Below are 22,678 nucleotides of genomic sequence, written 5' to 3'. Positions count from 1 at the left end.
TAAGAACTACCTATGTAGATCACGTACGGTGATGCCATTTTTAAATTCATTAATTATTACATAAAATATTATTATTTTACTGAATCTACATATTATTATAATAAATCTAGATTTATAACACTAATGTAAGTGGTTTCTGAAATTAAATTGATTAGGTAGATTTCAAATTAAATACCAATTATTTATTAGTGAGAGTGAATGAAGAAAGTTAAACGTGCATTATTAACTAAAATTGTCGACCGTTCAGTGTAGTGGTTCGAAACTGATAACTGTTCCGGAGGTAGCGGGTTCGATTCCCGCACAGTACAAACATTAATTTATGTGCATGAACATATTTTGATATTTGTTTGTATTGGACTGGGTGTCTTCTATGTATAATAAGTATGTATTATTAGAGGCCGGAAGATCTATTCTCATAAATAAAACACTGGATACTTAACTTTCACAGTATATTGCCTTATTTTAGATACAATTCATCACTTAGCACAAAAGCGCGCGGAGTCGTCTCCGCGCGCCCCTCTATTCTGACGTTTGATTCTTGCGTGACATTGACGTATTGTCAATGTCACTATGACAGCATCTCATTGGCCACAACGATACCGTTATTTTAACGTTTTAGATTTTTCATAATTAACAGTATTTACAAAAAAAGTATTTAAGTATGTTTATATCCGTTATCTAGTACCCATAGTACAAGCTTTGCTTAGTTTGGGACTAGAAGCGCAGTGTAAAATGTCCAGGGATATTTATTTTTATTTTTATTGTAATTTTATCTCAAGAACAAAAATCATTTTGACATACATAATTCTTAATTTAAGAGTTATTCAGCCCCAAAACAAATATCTTTTCTATGGCAGAATATGAAACACCAAAAAGCTCTTTATCAAAACAATGGCACGTGTCGAAATTGATTCAATGTTTAAAGTAGACACGCAGTTATGAATTAATATGTAATAGAAAGAGAGGTAAATAAGTCAAAATGACGAGCATGCAACTAAGTACTCGCGTATACATTGTAATCGCGAACTTATTACAATACATACATGATTAGTCCGTATGCGTACTGACGATGTATATTTTGGAGTAAGATAATTGACCTAAGTCACTACAAAGTATACGCGAGCAGTACGCAGCGTATGCGTACTGGTCGTGTATAGTTTGGAGGTGCTTAGTAAAAAAAGTCACATCCAAACTATACTCGATTAGTTTCACACCCTTGCGTTCTGGCTATGTATAGAATGGAAAGACGCGTCATGGTAACCTATAGACACGTATAATATGTTAAATTAAACACAACATAACTGTTAAATTAAATTCTGAATGATGGTGGTGGATGAATTAACGTCTGTCACACAGTTTAAATGTAACTAGTAAGTATAGACGTTAATGGTCACTATCTTAATACAGCTCCTTTTGTAAAATGTAACGAGCCATTCAGATTGACCATAAGCATTGTTTAAGACACAATAAAGTTATTTAAAGTTAAAGTTAATTTAAAGTATATCGTTTTTCATATTTTTTTAAGTACCTATTTGCCCCCGGAAATTATCTTCTCATGTTGATGAGCTGATGATAGAAGGTTAACTCCTTAATGCTTAGGAGTTGGAGGATAATTCTTTATTAAATATAAAATTATTTATAGATACGTATAGTTTCTAAAGTTATTCAAGTGTTTGCATCAGGTAGTCATCATCTCACCATGATGAACCGGCACGCTTAGTATTAAAATGTATTCACGTTGTAAAATTAGGTAACATTCAATATCAGCACAATTATTTTTAGATATCTTTAACGGAATAATCTACTTGTTTAATAATACACACGTCATAGTTTATAATTAAAATCCCTGAGGTTATTAAATATGAAGCCTTTTCAATTATTATCGGCAAACATTAAAATAATTTTACATTTAAGAATAACGCGTAAATATTAACTATTAATTGTCTCGAGCTCTGAATTTATTTTACATACATTTGGAGTTTAAGTGCCTAACTTTGTTCATCAAAACCGTAGGTAGATGAATTTTCTGTTTTACTAAAAGCGGACCAAATGATTTCCCTCGTGGTTACTTAGTACATAGTTAAGTAGAATAAATCTGAATAGTTTGTACACAATTGAGAGAGGTACAGTAGCATGTCTTTAATCCAGCACCTCAGAACACTCTTTTTGTGAATCTAATATTAAGTCTTGACATAGCAGTGCCAGTGGGAGCATAATATTTTAACCTTGAATAATGAATAATATGATTATAACCTTGAATAATGGATAATACTGGGCTATTGAATCGAATGAGCCAAATAAAAGTGGTTTTGAAGTTAAAAATAAAGAATCACAAAATAATTAAAACAAAAAAAAAAAGAAATTTAGAAGACCCTACATTTAAATTTCTAGATAAGGAAAGAAATGAAAAATTGGTAATTTATTTATTTAGTCAACATCCTTTTATGTTAGCGCTACTTATACAGTTTTAAATATTAAAATGGTGGAAGTCCAAACAAATGTAGTCATTTGCTATCATAAAAGAAGTTACGTTAAGTAGTAGCCAAGATATGTAAATACTTGTAAAGCTAATGCGTTTATGTTCTTTGTGGTTCAATGAAAAATTCTTTCTTTGTAGGTCTCTACTTATTCTACAGAAAAACGCTATATCTCGAAATATGGGAAATGGTTAAAACATGCTATGTGTGTTATAAGATTTTAAACTTTCGCGTTCCATTTCAACTAAAATAGTAAGTCTGCTTGTGACCACGGCTGCAGCATAGCAGCCGAAACGTCAAGCCGTGAGTACATAATGTAACTCATTAATAAACGTCGCGTTAAGACCCGTGTCTTACTATTTTAGTTGCTATGTGTGGTCGTGGGTTTTATATTTTAACGACAATTCAGGGAAACAGTTTTGAAAAATCATAAAACATATTAGGTACCTACTTATACATTCGGCTAAACGAACGAACGGACGAACGAACTTATACATTAATGGAACTTAGATTTTAGGTTCCCTTATCCATTCTCACTGAACAGTTGAGTTGGCATTACATTCATTTTGAAGATTAATATAGGACAGTAATATAAAGGTATCTCTTAAAATCTCTTTGTTATGAATACGTAAAAAATCTTTTAAAATGTCGTAGTTTTTCAAAATCACATTATCTTTTCAGGTCGAGGCATCGCCCGTGAGCATGCCGTCTCCGGACAACCGCAAACAAGGTAATTACAAAAGACTTTCAACTTTACGGTGATTAAATTAAAATTCGTTTTGTCAGTTAATAAGCCAGTTTCCTGCCTCCTGCCCTTCCCGCTTATTAATTCCGCTAATAACTGGAACGGGAGGGTCCCCGGCTTTAGCTGAGTAAATTGCCTCTTTATCCAGCTAAAAAAGGCTTAAAAATAAAAGTGTTGCGGAAAAATTACAAAAATTGTTTACTGACCTCAATTTTGATGATTATAACCTTGTAATTATATTTCAGTAAAAATATAAATACGAAAGTCTATTTATTATAATAGTATGTTCGTTCATCCGTTACTATTCCCCTTAGCCCAAACTATGCCTGGGGCAGAGGCCTTCTGATTTTTAATTCTGTTTGTTCTTTGTGTATTATTGTATTAACAGTAAATATTGTTCAAGAGTCGGGCTCTTGAAAAAATATGTATCTATTAGGTAGGTACATAGTCTTAAGAATTTGTCACAGTGGATGCGATCTACGCACGTCGCACGTGTATGATAACTTTGACCTGACCGCAGACCGCATTCAGTGTGGCATGTCCTTAATTGATTTCAAAATGTCCTTACCACAATTTATTTACAGATGTTCGTTAACAAAGTCCTAAGTGAACTGATTCCGCGTGGTTAGCTCTGAAAGTTAAAAAACAATATCCATAATCCACGAACCTCTGGGTAATGGCCGAAGTTGAAATTTATGCTGTCCAACAACTAAGAAACAATTTATATTTAAGTAACTGTGAACTGGCAGTCTGTGAACCTTCTCGTTATAAACGTTGTCCTACAAGAAACTTAGTACTTATTCACTTCTTCGTTGACATAGTTCTTGTATCGGTTGTCCAACAATTAAGTACTTATAGCCTTTCATCCCTAAATAATCTTTGTCACAGACTTTTTCTTGTGTTAAATATCCTTTTAATAACTTACCAAAATTAATGAAAGTGGCTCAATGGATTAGGCGTCAAAACATACAGAGAACTATTTACAGTGACATAGGTTTTATTGTTTACTAATGCTGAGTTGCACCACCCAATTTTAACCGTAACTATAACGATAACCGCTGCTTTTTGTATGGAGTTTGACAGATTTTTGACGTTTGTCAAAGTTAAAGTAAGATGGTGCAGCAACCCAGCCTTAGTATTTATATACTGGGTATTCTGAAGCGCAATAGTAAAATCCCTATTTGTTAAAAAACGGTATCCATTACTGTAATTAATTTTCAAATGTCCACGTTACGGATTTCCATAAAATTCAGAGAAACCCGTTCCGTGCGGTGAGTTAGGAGTTAAGCCGTTCGCGCTGTTATTTTAAAACAATCTCCATAATCCGCAAAGTGATGAACAAACTTTCAAATTATGCTGTCCAACAACCTGGCTGATGAAAGAAACAATTTACATTCACTTACGAACTAGCAGACTCTGAATTTACTCGGCGAAACTTGGCGGGAAAAGAAAAACTTACCTTTATCTTTGTTGGATCAGATTAAGACTATTATTATATTTAACTGAATAACTACTAATGACAGTAATTTTAATAGATAGGTAGCTTTCTTACTCTCTCGTAGTTCGGTATTAAGAAGAAGTAATTTCAATGTGTTACTTAGTCCGAGGAAAATTGACGAAGAGAAAAGTTGGATAAACCTGAAAGAATGTAAAATCCCATAGACCATTAAAATATAATTCGCTTACTTATTCCTACACACTACCTGACCCGGCGAATTTCGTACCGAGTGCATCAGGTAATGTAGGATTCTAATGGTGAAAGAATTTTTCAAATCTTCTTCTTTTTGTGTCGACAACAAACCTACACAGTGTCAGCCCAAAACTCCGCCACAAGAGTGGCGTTGTCAGTAGCACTCATCAAATCCTCCTGAGTGCAGTTGCTTGGGCACTCAGGGCATGACAAATTATTCAAATTATTCCAGTAGTTTAGCTTATTCAATACAATCAAATTGTAGTAACTACACTAATGAGGAATTATTTGATTGTAGTAGGCTACTACACTTTCGTAGATTTAGTTCGTTCGTTTCAGTCGAATGACGTCCACTGTTGGACATTGGATAATAATAGTATTTTTTAAATATTTTTACCTGCTTGTATCTCGTAGGCGTATACCAACATAAATGTTTGCAGGGGCAATCTCTGGAATTATAAAACGTGTCCGGTGCTAAGTAATATGTGACGTTAAGAAAGCCACATAATTCCCGCGAGGCACGACACAGCCTACTTTTATACCGGGAATTTATGTGCACGGAATTCCCGTAGGATGCAAGGAAGGTGTTGTATCAAAGGAAAATGTAATATAAAACTGTGCCAAGCCAAGGCCAAGTGCGAGTGGGACTCGCGCACTTTTGGTTCTGAATCTCACTTGTTTATTTGACCAAGCCCCGCAATTATGTTACCTACTGTTTGAAATACTATCCAACACAAATGTTTCAAGACTTGGATTAATGGATAGAGTAGTTGGTTGACAATACAATAATTTATTGAATCTGTTGACACAAATAACCGATTGCCTAAGATGGATATTGATCGCATGCCTGTTTTCACCATCAATCCCTAATTTTTAAGTGACCCCTATGGTAACACTCAGCTGCTAAAAGCGCGCCAAAACGTATAAGTCAAACCTGAAAAAGCATGCTACAGGATAACAGGAATTTTGTTTTCAAAGGGGTCACTTAAAAATTAGGGATTGATGGTGAAAACGGGCATTAGACACTCAAAGCACCTCAAAGGTTGCTTGCTCTCCTTTTTGTTTGTAGCTGGGTAAACATTTTCAACTTCACAAGACTGAGCAAATTCAATAGCAACTTCGATCTATCCTTTTCATAATCTCGATAAAAATCCCTAAAGTTATAAAGTTATCGAGAAGTCAACAACTCGATCCGGACCGTGGCCTTTACTTTAACTTTGCACTCGAATCGAGATCTTATTGTAGGACTGTCAAAACTTTATGAACTACCCTACGGCCACGGGTTTGCTGGTTCATTCTACTCCTTACAATAATGTAACGACACTCGCACCATTTTTAAGTGCCTAAGACAGATTAGTTATAAAAAATACAAGGCGTTTGACATACTGTTAAATTTTTCGTCTTGTAACGGTTCCTGTAAAAACCACAATCAAATCCAAAACATGAAGCATAATGTTTGCTAATGATTTATTTATGTGAAAAGTTCAACTAATTAAACACATAGTAATAATTTATGAGTGTTGTTTAATGTAGCATTATTTTTTGCATTCTCCTTGAATTTTTGACGCCTAGATAGTTAAAAGAGATAAAACTCTAAGCTCTATTACGTGCAGTTTCTCATAAATAAGTGCAGCAAAAACTGTGCAGTAATTTATGTTTGGCTTGGTACGGTCGAGTGGTTGCCGTTACTTAGATAATATTAACTTATTGAATTTATTTGTATTGGTACGGTAAACTTTTTTATCGGCTTCAACACCTGCCAGTGTTCATACCATTCTACTAATTGATAGTTAAGAATTACTAGTTAATTAATTACTATGACCGTAACGTTCTACGTGTTTAAATATATGACTCTTGGACTGTCAGAATCGGCAAATAAAACGATTTGTGTTGCTCTAAATGTTATCAAAGATTTATATTTTTAGTTCTAAGTTAGTCTCAAGTTAACAAATGCGCGCTGTTGCAAGCTCGCTGATACTTAAATAGGTTTTCAAAAATCGATGTCACAATTACTCTTCTCTGTACAACTCACTTCGGTCTCCTCTAGCGACGAAGAAGAAAAAAGAGATGTGGTTTAACTTAAATACTTAATAGAACAATAGGTGCTGTGAAGTCAAAAGTCTGCTCTATAATGATATCAATTAATCGAACGAAGCAAATGGACCATTCAGCGTGCGCACGGCGGCTTAACGAGGTTGTTCACTATCCGTAAACACGCAGTCATATAAAAAGAAAACATATTATTATTTTACGATTTAAGCCTGTTAGTTTTATAATAAAAGGTAAACATTAGAGAAAGTAAGAAGCGCTTGCTGTGTGGCGAGTCTCTTATATTGAACTTACTTATTCTAAAAACAAATACAATTGCAAGAAGTTTAGACATCTTATATCTAAAATTCTAAATGTGTTTTTGTGAGGCTAAAATTAGGACCTTTATGGACTCTTAGAGATAAGAGTTCTCTACAATTTTAAACTTTTCAGACCGTGAACGTGTTAGAATTTTTTTAGCATGGTCATCTCAGATCGTAAAGACTGAAAGTTTTAAGGTTAACCTTAACTAAGGGTTAACCCTTGAAATTTTATGAAAGTCTACACCGTAAAAGATTCTGTCCTTCACGATTGTTAGGTATAATACTATAAATAGTAAGTTATTTCCCTTTTGTTTATTGAAGAATTTTAATTTGTTACGAATTTACGAGTAACATTCCAAAGTTTTCACGTGTGACGTCACTCAATAATATATCAGGTAACGACGAGAGCGTTTCTTCGTGATTAACGAAATGAACGGAGCGAATAAACGTTTGAAGTGTGTGAATTATTTAATTGAATTAATGAACCTTTTGAGGCAGGCAGACCTTTGAAACGCGTTGCTAACCTACTTTTAATGGCTTAGTTTCTGTATATGGTGTATTTTGCTTGTTAGGGGCACAGAAAATCCTAGAAGCTTGCATTTTCTTCGTTTTTACTCGTATTTCACTGAAGAAAATATCTATACTTATTACATAGAATATTTTACTTGTGTTTTGTATTGTTAACCAAATAAGCTTTTTATTTCTCACATAAGAGATATAGACATCTTAAGTAGGTACTCGATGTAGCACGAAAGCATTCGTGATAGTTTTAATTTTCATTCCCAATGAAATAAAGCCAGTGAATGGTTTGTAAGCGGCTGAACAAGCGCCTTGATTGGTTACGATGAGACGAACTGACTAACGTTAGGCTGGCCCCACACTTTGGCCCCAACGTTGGTCCCGATGCCAGTGGTCTAATGCCAGCGCCACACACATTGACTATACATGTATTGGCTCCAAATGTGTAAATTAGTCTTTGGACATAAAAGCACACTTCTCAACCCGGAAAGGGATCAACACCGTACACGTATCGCCTTTCGTCGCGAAGCGAGGCGTTTACGTTAAATGTGTGGATAAGTGAATGTTTCAGTACGAAGTTTCATACAAAGAATACTGTCCGAAGTTACTTACGGTCCCTTTCCGAGTTGATAAGTGTGTTTCGTCCTTAAAACGTAGGGCCAAGACTCTACATTGGTGTATTGGATCCTAGACTATAATATACACAATGTGTGACGCCGGCATAACGTGTGGATCTTTCGTCGCCTATACTATTTTCTAAATCCACACGTTGAAAAAGTGGCGTTGGGGACTTGAGACCAACATTGGGGCCAATATGTGTAGCCAGCCTTAGCATGGTTATAGTATTGTATAGTAACCAGTAACCATGACAAATCGTTCGGATAGTAGATTCATTAACCGGGCTGATTGGATTTTCGTTTGGCAACAAATTATTCTGTTGAGTTATTTTAAAAGCTATTTGTCAGATCAGATACTGCACATCATACTACAACTTTTTTGGAAAATTACTAATTTATTTGGACAAATAACAAGACAAACGCGTACACAAGGAAACAACAAATTGTAATATTATTCTAATTGTAATATTTATCTGACATCTTAAGGTTAAATTAACGCCCGAGTTGGTAAAACGTAATTAAAAATTCGTATTTTTTCATAAAAGGCTCAATGGGGTGCGAAAGGAATTCAGGATTTGTTTCCAAGTTAAAATTTGGATGCCCTTTGAATTGATACAAAACGGACATATCCGTACCACAGATGGATTTAAAAGTATTTGGATATAAATCGCTCTGATATTGATCGCTCTGTCTATATTTAGCATTAATTATTTGTTTTACGTTACACAAAAAACAACCGGTGAAAACAGGATTAAGGAAAAAGTTGAAATTAGCTTTTTCCCTCATTTCAATTATTAGTTGAAACTTAGGTACCTATAACACTAGAATGTTCATATTTTACCAACAAACGGATGTAAAATCTGCTATTGTAGCAACCGAAAATCCATTATGAAACCATACATGATTTTACAGCTTTTACAACATTGTAAATCGAGTTGTCGGACATCAATCAACCTATAAAAGCGTAATGTTTCACGCGGTTTACGCGAAAACAGACAAACACCATAAATATCTGGTGGCCAATATTATTTTTTGTGCAGTCGAATCGGTTTATGGCGACTAAATCGTTGTATAACCGCGGTAATGCCGATGAATTGTTGCAAAATAAGTGTTTTTACAGCCATTCCTGTTTTTATGTTCGGTTTTATTAGTCTTTGGAAACAAACAACCAAGTTGTTTTAGGGTTTTGTAGATGTACACAGAAGAAGAGTCGCCGTGACACGCTGGGTTGCCGGAATATAGCATATACTACATATAATAATAGGTCTATTTAATAATTATTACCACTTAATGAGGTACTATCAGTAACGTAGAATAGAACATTGAATTTGAACATAATATACGAGTAAATTGTACAAATATGCTAAAAAGAATACTTGCATAAGGTGATAGATAGGGAGGTAGTACATATTTTAAGGTATAGTTCCTTAATGAGGGTTTTCGCAATTGAAAAATCCGCCAGATGGCGGGACGTGGATGTGGGGTCTGACTGCTGCGTGATTGGTGGATTTTGACATATCTGTCAATGTCATGTCAAAAATAACCAATCATGCAGCATTTGGACCTCGCGTCTACGTATTGCCATCTGGGGGATTTTTCAATCGCGAAAACCCTCATTAGTGGCTATGTCTTTTAATTAGTGAGTTCTCTGTTATCAGTTCCTAGTTTGTTGTTCCTTCCTTGTTTGTTACCTTTTCATAAGGAAAAAAATATTCTTTTTGTTACATAGAGACAGCTATCGACGGGAAAGTTCAGGCTGTAATCCTGTCCAATATTAACAACTGCTATAGGTATAGTTTGTTTAATAAAATATAATAACAAACAATATTGACGCATTTTGAATTGACGCAAAATAACGCATCGAGTATAACGTTTTCCTCATATCAAAGTATGCAAGTGCCTAATGCTTCAACCACACCAACGCGTGCAGATCGCCATCGCCGGCGCGATCATAGGGAAATGACAGGTCGCGTGAACTGTCATGGGTCGCGCGACCTGTCATTCGCCTTTGATCGCGCCGGCGGCGATGGCGATTTGCACGCATTGGTGTGGTTGAAGCTTAAGCCCTAATAAATAACAATTATTTTTTTAAGTACCATGAGCACAACAGTACCGCTCGAACACTCGTTGTCGGAACACGTACACCGGCTCAACAGTCACCCCAGTAGTTGTCAACCTTTTTTGTTAACTTTGTGCTCTCGTTTCACTCTAAAATCAACCATGAAGTGCGCGATGTGCAACTCGAGTTTCAATGATGGAGCGCAGTGTGGATCATGCAAGAGGCACCTGGATTTCACCTGTGCCAACATTTCGGAAACAGCCTATCGCAAATTGCGGTCTGACAGACGAGCGGCCTGGAAATGTCCCGCCTGCAGGAATCCCTCACCCAGCCCTTCACCGGCTCCCTCACCTGAATCGGCATCGCTGGAAGTCATTCTGAATGAGATCCGGGGCATAAGGTTGCAGCTCTCTTCGCTTCCTACTCTCCTCGAAGATGTCAAGACAATAAAAACCGAGATTGCAGATCTCAGAGCATCCTGTGAATTCAATAGCGCGAAACTGGATGATTTCTCTGCCCGACTGACCAGTGTGGAATCGAGGCTTCCTGAAGTAGTAAACATACGGGAAACTGTCACGACGACCCAAGAAGTCTTAAACCAGGTCAAGAATGATTCCTCAGCGCGAGAGCAGTGGGCCCGCCTCAATAACATCGAGATTAAAGGAGTTCCACAAAGGAAGGGAGAAAACCTGTTTTCTGTTGTGGAATCCATCAGCAAGGTCATCAATTACGCTGTCCCGAAGTCGCAAATAAATTATGTGTCACGGATCCCCATACATGACTCGAAAGATAGGTCAATAATTGTGTGTTTTATCAATCGATACATAAAGGAAGAATTCGTGGCTGCAGCACGAGCCCTGAAGACAATATCTGTGGAGGATCTAGGCTTCGCCGGCACTGGACGTGTTTTTATCAATGACCATCTAACCCCAGATTACAAAAAACTCCTGACTAAAACGAAGTCTGTACTCAAGGCTAAAGACTACCGTTATATCTGGGTCAAGTATGGAAAGATTCACGTAAGAAAGAACGACATGTCAAACGTTAAGATTATTAACACCGAAAATGATTTAAACAAACTTTCTTAATCTACTTCATACATAGTTTAACTTACTTAACTGTTTGGACTGTTGAATTAATTATCATTTTTACTGTACAATTTTTAATATTTAACGACACAATATTCTTTAGCTTGTCTCAAAATCTAATTAATTTAAAGTCAGACACAATTGTTAATAGGTTTGCAACCTCTGCTTTGCCCAGTGGCCGCAGTCGTACCCGAACACCTCTCTTTTGTTATCTAGTCTACACCAATTCAACTTTACGCAACGGGTTGTTTCTGCTTAGACTGCGTGTCGCCATGCCTATACTTCTCTCGCTCACGCCCACTGTCTATAGATCATGTTGTCGCTTTCCGTTCCGTCGCACTGTCACATTTTTTGCTACAACACTGCGCCTAATTTGCATATCGCTTCTACCTGCGTACGCCGTCGTTCTCATTACTACTCCGGATCGCTTGCGCTCGCGCGTCTGCCGGGTTAGAAATATTCGCTCGCCATTGAGCTGTGTTTTATTCATTGTGGTCTTAGATTATATTAATCTAATGTTGTGGTGCTATGTTTCTATATGGCTACTATGCAATTGCTATCAATCGGCATTCTGTAATGAATAACAGTGCTAATTTAAATAGGGAACGTCAACTATCACTTTACTATCAGAATGTGCGCGGACTAAGATCTAAAACTATATCTTTTTCTCGTAACCTACTTTTACAATCGTATGACGTAGTCGTTCTTACTGAGACCTGGTTAGTGCATAGTGTATCTGACACGGAGTTATTCGATAGTAGGTATGTGGTCTGGAGGCGGGACCGGGACTATGCCCTTACGGGACAGGGTCGCGGCGGTGGTGTGTTGGTGGCAACGCGTAAAGAGTTATCTGTTGTTACACAACAGCAATTCCAGTCCTCCGCTGAGGATTTGTGGATAACATTAACGGTTAAATGTAAAAATACCAAAAAAGTTAATAGAATTCACCTATGTGTATTATATTTGTGTAATCAAAACCGTGGCAACACCTTCTCTCTGCAACTATCTAATTTTTTAACTAAATTAAGTGACATTATTTTAGCTCACCCGTTCGACACTTTTCTTATTATTGGTGATTTTAATCTTAGTGGTATAGCTTGGCTCCCCGATGCCATGGGTTCTTTTTCCCCTAACAACTACCGTACTCCGGATGAACAACTATTAATCGACGAACTCAATACGTGTCACCTCCGACAATATAATGGTATTATTAATTCGTACGGAAGAATTCTAGACTTAGTATTGTCGAATGAAGAAGTAATAGTTAGTGAATGTGACGACCCCTTGGTACCTATAGATCCCCACCACAGCGCCTTGACGGTTTCTTTATGTTTTTCAGCCTATGACCCTCTTAAGACATCGCCATCAATACGCTACAGGTATGATAAAGCTGATTATGATTCCATGAATGAGGAGATATCTGGCATTGATTGGTCTGGTAAGTTTCTGGATGTGTCGCTTGAGAGTGCAGTTAGTTCTTTTTACTCGATTCTAAATGCCCTACGGGATAAATATATCCCTCACAAGTTGGTCTATAGCAACTCAAACCCTAAATGGTACTCCCCATCACTAATTAAAGCCATTAAAGAAAAGCGCAAGTATCAACATAAATACAAAATTTATAAAAACAGATGCGACCTTGAATCCTATAAAGTATTATGTAAAAGAGTAAAAACCATCGAATCGCTTTGTTATAATAATTACATTTCATCTGTAGAAGATTCTATTAGAACCAATCCCAAACATTTTTGGTCTTACATTAAGTCGCGCCGCAACTGTAACTCCATGCCCAGCAGCATGAAGTATGAGGATGCCATGGTCGACACAGGTGAAAATATCTGTAATGCATTCTCGGATTATTTCAAATCTACTTTTTTAGACCCCAACATTCCTTTGTCACCGCTAGACCAACATGTAATGTCCCCAAATGACCTATCTGGCGGTAGTGCGTGCGATGTCTCCTCAATAGAGATCGACCAAACCGTAGTTCGGAAGCTACTCTCAAAACTGGATCCCTCCAAATCGGCTGGCCCTGATCTTCTGTCCGCACCGATCTTAATTAACTGTGCCGAGGCATTATCTTTACCAATTTGTCTCCTCTTTCAAAAATCTCTCCTCGAGTGCTCAGTGCCTGGGATTTGGAAATCAGCTTTCATCACACCAGTTCATAAAAAGGGGTCCAAGGTTGACGTCTTAAATTACAGGCCGATCTCTAAACTCTGTATAATTTCAAAGGTATTTGAAAAAATAGTGTACGACCAAATCTATGCTTCACTTAAGACCGCATTTAGTGATTATCAACACGGCTTTCTGAGGGGACGATCGACAGTATCGAATTTGGTCGTTCTTAATGACTATATTACCGAGGCAATGGACAACGGGAAACAGATCGATGTCATATATACAGATTACAGCAAATGTTTTGATCGTATAAACCACGGTATCCTTTTATCGAAATTACAAAAAATCGGCATTAGAGGTGATTTACTCAGGTGGTTAACCTCATATATCTCAAATCGTACTCAGGCTGTGGTAGTCAGCAACTATATGTCCAGTTGGGTGCCCATACCCAGTGGTGTGCCCCAAGGATCGCTACTGGGCCCTTTATTATTTTTAATCTTCGTAAATGACATAAACTCGTGCCTCCACTCATCTCGTCTTCTTTGCTTCGCTGACGATATGAAAATTTTTACTACAATTTCGTCAAAAGAAGATGCTGATGCTCTCCAGGCCGATCTGTTGCGCTTGGAATATTACTGCTTTTGCAACCAACTTGATCTTAATCCCTCTAAATGTTTTGCGGTCACTTTTTCCCGTAAACAAGCCATTCATTTGTCCACATATACACTCAAAGGGACTTCACTTGAACGCAAAACCAGTATTAAAGATCTCGGTGTAACGCATGACATGAAGCTATTATTTGACTCTCATATCGATAATATCGCAACCAAAGCCTGTCAGGCCCTCGGATTTGTGATGCGTAGCTCTGTTGGCTTTACTAAGGCTAAAACACTGAAGATTTTGTACTGCACCTTTGTCCGTAGCCACTTAGAATATGCGTCACAGGTTTGGAACCCTAGATATCAGGTGTACATATCTCGACTGGAGAGTATTCAGAGGAAGTTTGTGAAATTTCTCTGCTTTCGCATGAAAGAATCTTATAATTCCTCAGAATACCTACCCCTCTGCAGAAAACACCACCTTCTTCCTTTGGAACTGAGGCGCGAGATAGCGGACGTCACATATTTGCAAAAGATTGCCACAGGTGTAATTGACTGCCCACACCTACTAGCCAAAATATCTCTGAGGGCGCCTCTAAGGCCCATGAGATTTAATCCACTTATTTTTCTTCCGAAGGCGACCACTAACTATAGACAGAATAGCTTTATATGGCGTGCTGGCGACAGATTTAACAGACTGAGTAAGGAACTAGATATTGATTTATTCTATACTAGCATACCAGCGCTTAGGCGGCTGCTGAGCGAGCGTTTTTTCAAGCCTATCATGTAAGTTTTTTTTTTATCATGTTGTTTATTATAAATATGAGGTAACGGGAACTCTAATATGGTAAAATTGCTATCTCTTTGTTACAACATTGGGTGTATCGTGTATCGTATAAATTTTATCTGTTTTTATAATTTCTTTAAATATCCACCACAATTCTATCTGTGGGGACCTATAAGTGGTTATCAATTGTTATTAACTGTAAAATAATCAATTATGTAAACCCTGGTCTTCCTAATATAAATAAATAAATAAAAATAAATAAACAACGTTTGTACCTATACCTGTATCTACTGTACCTACCTATATGTACCTAAATTCGATTGAGCTTTGTGCATTATTTTTTTTTTATTTATTTTATTTATTTTTCATTATTGAGCAATTACATATTTGATCCAAATAGCGTCCTAAATCCTCTTTAATTTAATTAAGGGTATAATTAGGTTACGGGCGCCATCTCGAATTCCGAGTATAAAGTAGCGCAGGATTCTAGGTTAAAAACTGAATCCTGAGTGCAGCGAGGGAATTATCTTAATGGAAAATACTCTACTTTTCACCACCCCTGCAAAACGTTAAAATAAATTTTAATGTTTGATAAATGTTGCTTTTAACAATTTCAAATAACAGTTTGCTGTTGGACATACAGGGTGTCCCAGAATGGGTGAATCAAACTGCTAGGGGAGGTAGCTCTACTAATGTACTATCACTAAAAAATATAAATATAAAGCCTAAAGCTTACTTAAGCACAACCGCAGTACACAAACAGAACAAACGGTGTTTAGCTGTGGTTATGGAGGCTACCTAAATAGTAACTATTAGGTAAACTGTGCCTAAATGTTAGTTCAGATGTGGTGAAGTTCACCGCAATGCCCTAATCGATTGTGACCGTACCAGTGAATGCCGGTGCGATTTCGGAAACCAATATTTATGTGCCACTTGCTACAGGGTGGCCCAGAAGAAAGTTCACTTTTGAAAATTCAAGGAAACGAAAACTGTACATTTTTATAGAACTTTTACTATTGCAATTTAAAGGAAATTTAATGCAATTTATTTTTAAATTTAACTTTATTTAATTACTTCGCCCAGGAGATAATTCCTTGACGCTTACAACATTCGATCAACATACATCAAAATCTTGAAATGCGTTCGTTAGAATAAAATTAAAATTCATAAAATTCATTTATTTTTGCAAATAGGCTTTAAAAAAGCGCTTTTACACGTCCCAATATTAACCCTACCACTGCTTCGGGACAATAAATGGGCCAGTGCTGAGAAGAAGCAGCGCAAGAAACTCAGTCACTATTGTCAGCCTCCTTTTCAAGGTTTTACAGTCTTTAAAATATACAAATTATAGTCATAAGTATTAATGCGAGCTAGGTAGTCAAACATTCCAAACATTTTTATCCTTTATATAATCATCAACTTTATAGTAGCCCTTTTTCATTAAGGTGCTTTTGATATGTGCTTTAAATTTATGAATGGGCAATTCTACAACAGTTTGTGGTAATTTATTGAAAAGTTTAATACATTTCCCCATAAATGAATTACCAATCTTGTGCAGTCTGAAATTTGGAACGGCAAGTTTATTTTTGTTTCTTGTATTGAACTTGTGTAAATCACTCTTTCTAGTAAATTGCTCTATATTTTTGCGAACATATAAAAGGTTTTCATAAATGAACTGTGAAGCTACTGTCAGTATATTAATCTCCTTAAAGAATTCTCTCAAGGAAAATCGGGGTCCAAGGTTATAAATGGCCCGCACTGCTCTCTTCTGCAGAACGAACACAGTTTCAATGTCCGCAGCTGAGCCCCACAACAATATGCCGTATGACATTATACTATGAAAATAGCTAAAATAAACTAGCCTTGCCGTTTCAATGTCAGTTAATTGCCTTATCTTTCTCACTGCAAAAGCAGCTGAACTGAGCCTTGCTGACAAGGTTTCAATATGAGGACCCCACTGAAGTTTAGAGTCTAAAGTGATTCCCAAGAATGTTGTGGAACTTATGCTATTTAATGGTTCATTCTTCACCATCAATTGTGTGGGAACCTGCCTCACATTAGGTAAGGTAAATTTAATGCACTTAGTTTTGTTTGCATTTAACAATAAGTTATTAACAGTAAACCAATGCAAAACCTGTGAGAGTGTGTCATTTATATCATCAAGGTTTACTTTACCTCTATCAACTTTGAAAATGAGAGATGTGTCATCAGCAAATAACACAATATCACATAGATCTTTTACAAAGTAGGGAAGGTCATTAATATAAATAAGAAATAGCAAAGGTCCCAATATCGATCCCTGCGGCACACCCATGGTAAGAGGTGCTCCAGAAGACTCAGTTCCATTAATACAAACTTTTTGCTTTCTGCCTGTGAGATACGAGTTCAACAGATCAAGTGCCTCATCCGAAACACCATAATGTCGCAATTTTTTTAGTAAGGTTTGGTGGTCTACACAATCAAACGCTTTTGAAAGGTCACAAAAAATACCAACAGCGTCTTTTTTACTCTCCCAAGCATCAAAGACGTGTTTCAGTAGTGCTACTCCAGCGTCAGTAGTACTTCTACCTTTGGTAAAACCAAATTGTTTATTGTGAAGTAATTTGTTGAAAATAAAATGAGAAAGAAGTTGATGAAATATAATTTTCTCAAAAATTTTGCTAAGTACTGGTAAAATAGAAATCGGCCGAAAATTAGAGGGGTCACATTTATCACCAGCCTTAAACAATGGGATTATTTTACTTAATTTCATTAAACTAGGAAAGCAACCTTGATCAATGCATGTGTTAAAAATGAATGCAAGGTGAGGAGCTATGGTGTCAATAATTGTCCCAATAATACTGACAGAGATTCCCCAAAGGTCCTCGGTTTTTTTCATATTCAATTCTCTGAAGGTTTTAATTACTGTATTACAATCTATATGCCTGAACTGGAGTAAAGACTGGCACTCGGTGACATTAGATTTTAAGAGAGACTCTGCAAGAATTGGCGATGAATTCAATGCTTTAGTTGTTTCGGACGCAATGTTTGAGAAGAATGTCTCAAATGTGGTTGCAACATCTGTATCTGAATTACCTCGAAACCTATTTTCAATATTTTTCCGAATGCTCAGCTTCAGTTGCTGCATGGTTGTTGGTTTATAAAAGTACACTCTATTCTTAATGTAACACCACAAAAAGAATTTTCTGGAATGAGATCAGGGCTTCCTGGGGGCCAGGAGATGTCACCCCTGCCTAAAATTATTTTTTTGTGGGAACATGTCTCTTACCATCTAAATGCTCTCATTTGAAGTGTGACACGTAGCCCCATCTTGATGAAACCAAGTGCTCCGGTCATAGCCTTGCGAATCTTGCAGCTTTGAAATCGAAAAGCCTTTCAGCCTACCAGTATAGCGCTCTCAAAAATTAATCATCCTTTCAATGCAACAAACCAATTAAGCAGGGGTGAAATCTCACTGCCTCTAAGAAGCGCTAATCTCATTCCAGCAGACTTCTTTTTGTGGGGTTACCTTATGAGCAGAGTATACTCTAATAATCCAAAAACTCTGCAGCATTCATCCATCCTGAATCCATTTCGAGGCAACTCTAACGAAAGTTTTCCAAAATTTTGATGTATGTTGACCGAATGTTGTAAACGTCAAGGGAATCACATGTACGATAAAATGTATGAAAGAAAGTAAATTTTAAAATAAATTGCACAAAATTTCCTTTAAATTGCAATAGTTAAAGTTCTACAAAAATGAACAGTTTTCGTTTCCTTGAATTTTCAAAAGTGAACTTTCTTCTGGGCCACCCTGTACAAAGAAATGTGATGTCGTAAAAATCAATATCGCGATCTTCGAGAGACATTACCATATGTGTGCACAGCATATGTTTTGATATAATTTGAAAGAAGCGGAATTTTCCCTTTGTCGGGGAAAACATATTTATGAAAAATCGTCAATGCATTGTATTTCTAGGCGATATCATATTGCCTTTTCGAATTAGGAAATTACGGTTAAATTTAACCGTATGTTTAAACATACTGTGGGGAAAACTGAAGTTTCGTCATCAAAATTGTCTGGATACATATTTTGAAAAGGCATAATAAATGCTGGACTGTAAAGACTAAAGTGAAAGTAATGCTGCTTTTCTCTACTAAACAAAATGAATTTTAAAACCTACTATCTGGGTACTACACACATTTCAGCTTTTAGTGTAAAGTTTGAGTGTAAACACGTGTTTGCATTCAAAGTTTCATCTACATTTCATCGTTGCGTCGCGTCGACTGCGTTTCAAAGAAGTACCAAGTTAATATTAAACCGAAAGTTGTAAAATTGTAGTTTAGCGTACAATGGAGGGTGTAGAAGTGTTTATCTTTACCATTGAAGCGGGTGATAAACCTAGTTAGACTATTTCATGTATTTCAGGCTACTCGAAAAATAACATGTCATAATTACTTTGTTGGAAATCCATCGCTAACATAAGAACGGCGCGATTTTACCCCAAGAATCCATCGTATCTAAACTCTACCAATAAAGCCTATTAATGCATCGAACATTTATGTAATATCATGGTTCCATGGATTGTAGACTAAGGCCCAGAACAGACGGTAAAACGCAACTGCAACGAAACTGCAACTTTGTGATGATTCTGATGAATGAAACTGAAACTGACAGTTTCAAACTGGTCGCGTCATGTGTGGTCTCTCAACGGACGCTATGGCAGAAACTTAGATGCAACTCAAAAGTAACTAGCAGTTGCAGTTTCGTTGCAGTTGCGTTTCACCGTCTTTTCTGGGCCTAAGGGCCACATCCTAATAAAAAAACATATCGCAAAATATATTGAATACTTTTTATTATAAGACGCGCGGTCTCTATATGTTATATGTTGCCAGCACATCAAATGATCCAATTGCCATAGTTGTCCTAGTTTTCGTAGCACGATATAATATAACACCATGTCACTCGTTACACCTCAACTTGAAAGCCCGATAAATCCACGCTGTTATTTCGTCCATTCTGACGTATCATTGTCCGCCAACATATTTCATATGGAATGCATTAACCGTAATGAATGGACAGGACACGCTGAAACTGACTCTGAGCGACAATGCCTTTTAGCCTGTCACGATTAATTCTGAGGATACGCTTTTTGGCACATGTTTCATTATGACTATGACTCTACATAGTACTCGTATAGGTATCACAGTTAAAACCCGTTTTAACTAGGTTTTCACTAAATACCTCTGGAACAACTAGTTTTAACAAGGGAAAACGCGTTGTTTCAAAATGATTCAGATAAAATTGTTTCAACTAACTGTGACATAGGTATCTTTAATTCCAAACTAGGTTTAACCCGCGTGAATAGAGGTAAAAACTAGCATATGTTTTTCCTGGGTCCCAAACTATGTTTGCAAAATCGATCAGAGGCTTCAGCGTGAAAAGGTATCAGCAGACAAACAGTGTTACTTTAGAATTTAGCCTAGTAGTAATAGTGACTGAGTTTCTTGTGCTGCTTCTTCTCAGCACTGGCCCATTTATTGTCCCGAAGCAGTGGTAGGGTTAATACTGGGACGTGTAAAAGTGCTTTTTAAAAGTCTACCTATTTGCAGAAACAAATGAGTTTTATGAGTTTTTTTATGTTTGAATAAATGAATAGTTAGTTTTTCATCTTTTAATTTTAAGTTTAGCTAAGCTGAAGAAGCTTGCTTTCCGTTTATGTTATCTGTTTATTGAAATAATACGAGTCGTATGGAAGTTTGTTCATTGCAGACCTTTTCTATCAAGCACCATTGTGTTACAACTCTCAAAGTAACTCACTGTTGTAATAGATCGACTCTACGAAAACTTTTCTCGGAAATCTCAAGGAATTTCCGCATCAAAGGGTAAAAGGGAAGTGCCACAGCAATAAGGAAATTGCGTGGCAAATAATTCTGAAAAGTAATTTGTGTGCACAATTCACTTAAGAGCACAAAGTATTTACAGGAAGTTCACTTTACTTTGGTAACTAGATTACATGCTGTCATTGGTGATGACTCATAAGGTATGATTTCGAAGCCGACTGCACGCAGCAGTAGTGAACGTGTCGTCGTAACACTAATGGTTTCTATGTATTTTATGAAGAGCATTGGTTGCTAGCGACACGTCATCTGAAAGTATTTCATGGAAAGTGACGTGTGGCGGCGACATGTCGTCTGCTGCTACTGCGTGCAGTTAGCTACGAAATCATACATCACATAATAATAATAATAATAAATCATTTATTTGCCAGAATACGGTTACAAATGGTTTTAAAAAGAGAAGTTTCCAACATATTCTATCGTACATACGATGTGCAAATATTACAAAAAATACGGTTATGTTTTTAATATTAAAAAGTAGTATCATTATTAATTGAATGTCATGCAAATGTCAGAAAATGATTATGAATTATTGAAATAGCACAAACATATTATTACATTAGATTCATACAATGTCAATGATACACAATGTCATATTTTAAGAAATTTTTAGATGTCAAGTACAAAATGTCAAAAAGATTTTTCTGTCAGGAATTCATTGACTGTGTAATACATCTTTTGTTTTAAGAATTCTAATAAATTATTTCTAAATTTAGTAAATGTCAATGTTTTAATATCTTCGGGTAATTTATTAAATATTTTTATTGCCATACAATACACATTCCTTGAGTAGAGGGTCAATCTTTGTGGAGGAATTCTCAAATTTTCAGTTTTCCTGCCTCTGTACCTATCAAAGTCTTTGTTTTTATCGAAGAGATGAATGTATCTTTTAACAAAAATCGAAATTTCCAATATATATAGGCAGGGAAGTGGCAAAATGTTTAGAGCCTTGAATAGAGGTTTACAACTATCCAAATAATGTACCCCACAGATTGATCGAATACATTTCTTTTGCACTTTAAAAGCTCTTGGCATATCCACAGAGTTTCCCCATAATATGAGACCATATCGTAGCACAGATCCCACATATCCATGATAAGCCATGACTGCTGCATCTTTAGATGCTACTTGTCTAACTCTGCGGAGGGCGTAAACAAATCTGTCAATTTTGCTAACTATATAGTCAATATGGTCTTTCCAATTACAAAATTGATCTATTTTTAATCCTAAAAACTTTGTCGAATTTATATGTTCTATTTTACGATTGTCACAATATATGTCAAGTAGTTTTATGTCATTGTTGAATTTTGCTTCAAATTTAATATATTTGGTTTTATTAACATTAAGATTCAAATTATTACATTCAAGCCATTTTATTATTTTACATAATTCAGTACTTGCAATACGATCTAACTCTTCTTTATTTTTACATTTAACGGTAAGAGTGGTATCGTCGGCAAAAAGTAAACATCGTTGGTTAGTGACATTTGGCAAGTCATTAATGTACAAAAGAAATAACAACGGTCCTAATACGCTACCCTGGGGAACACCGCATCTATTATAGCAGTATGAAGATGAGTATGTTTTCTTAACATTCTCAGATATTCTTGTGATTTCTACGCACTGTTGACGGTCCGTTAGATAGCTTTCTATCCAGGATAGAGCGTTTCCCCTTATACCATATCTATCCAGTTTGTTAAGTAGCAGCTTATGAGAGACAAAATCAAAAGCTTTGCTCATGTCTA

At 36.3% G+C, this 22,678-nt stretch overlaps 1 protein-coding gene across 1 annotated transcript in view; it reads left to right on the top strand.

Annotated features, from left to right (window-relative positions):
• Nucleotides 1–22,678, top strand: part of LOC135078968 (adenylyl cyclase 78C) — a 128,224-nt gene that overhangs the window by 52,515 nt on the left and 53,031 nt on the right. Inside the window, exon 3 of the mRNA XM_063973576.1 lies at nt 3,159–3,207. Within this exon, the coding sequence (XP_063829646.1) occupies nt 3,180–3,207 (28 nt within the window). The 5' untranslated portion in view covers nt 3,159–3,179. The remainder of the gene's footprint in view (nt 1–3,158; nt 3,208–22,678) is intronic.

Source organism: Ostrinia nubilalis, chromosome 2 (genome assembly GCF_963855985.1).
Source record: "Ostrinia nubilalis chromosome 2, ilOstNubi1.1, whole genome shotgun sequence".
Lineage (NCBI taxonomy): Eukaryota > Metazoa > Arthropoda > Insecta > Lepidoptera > Crambidae > Ostrinia > Ostrinia nubilalis.
This window is presented reverse-complemented; position numbering and strand designations above follow the sequence as displayed.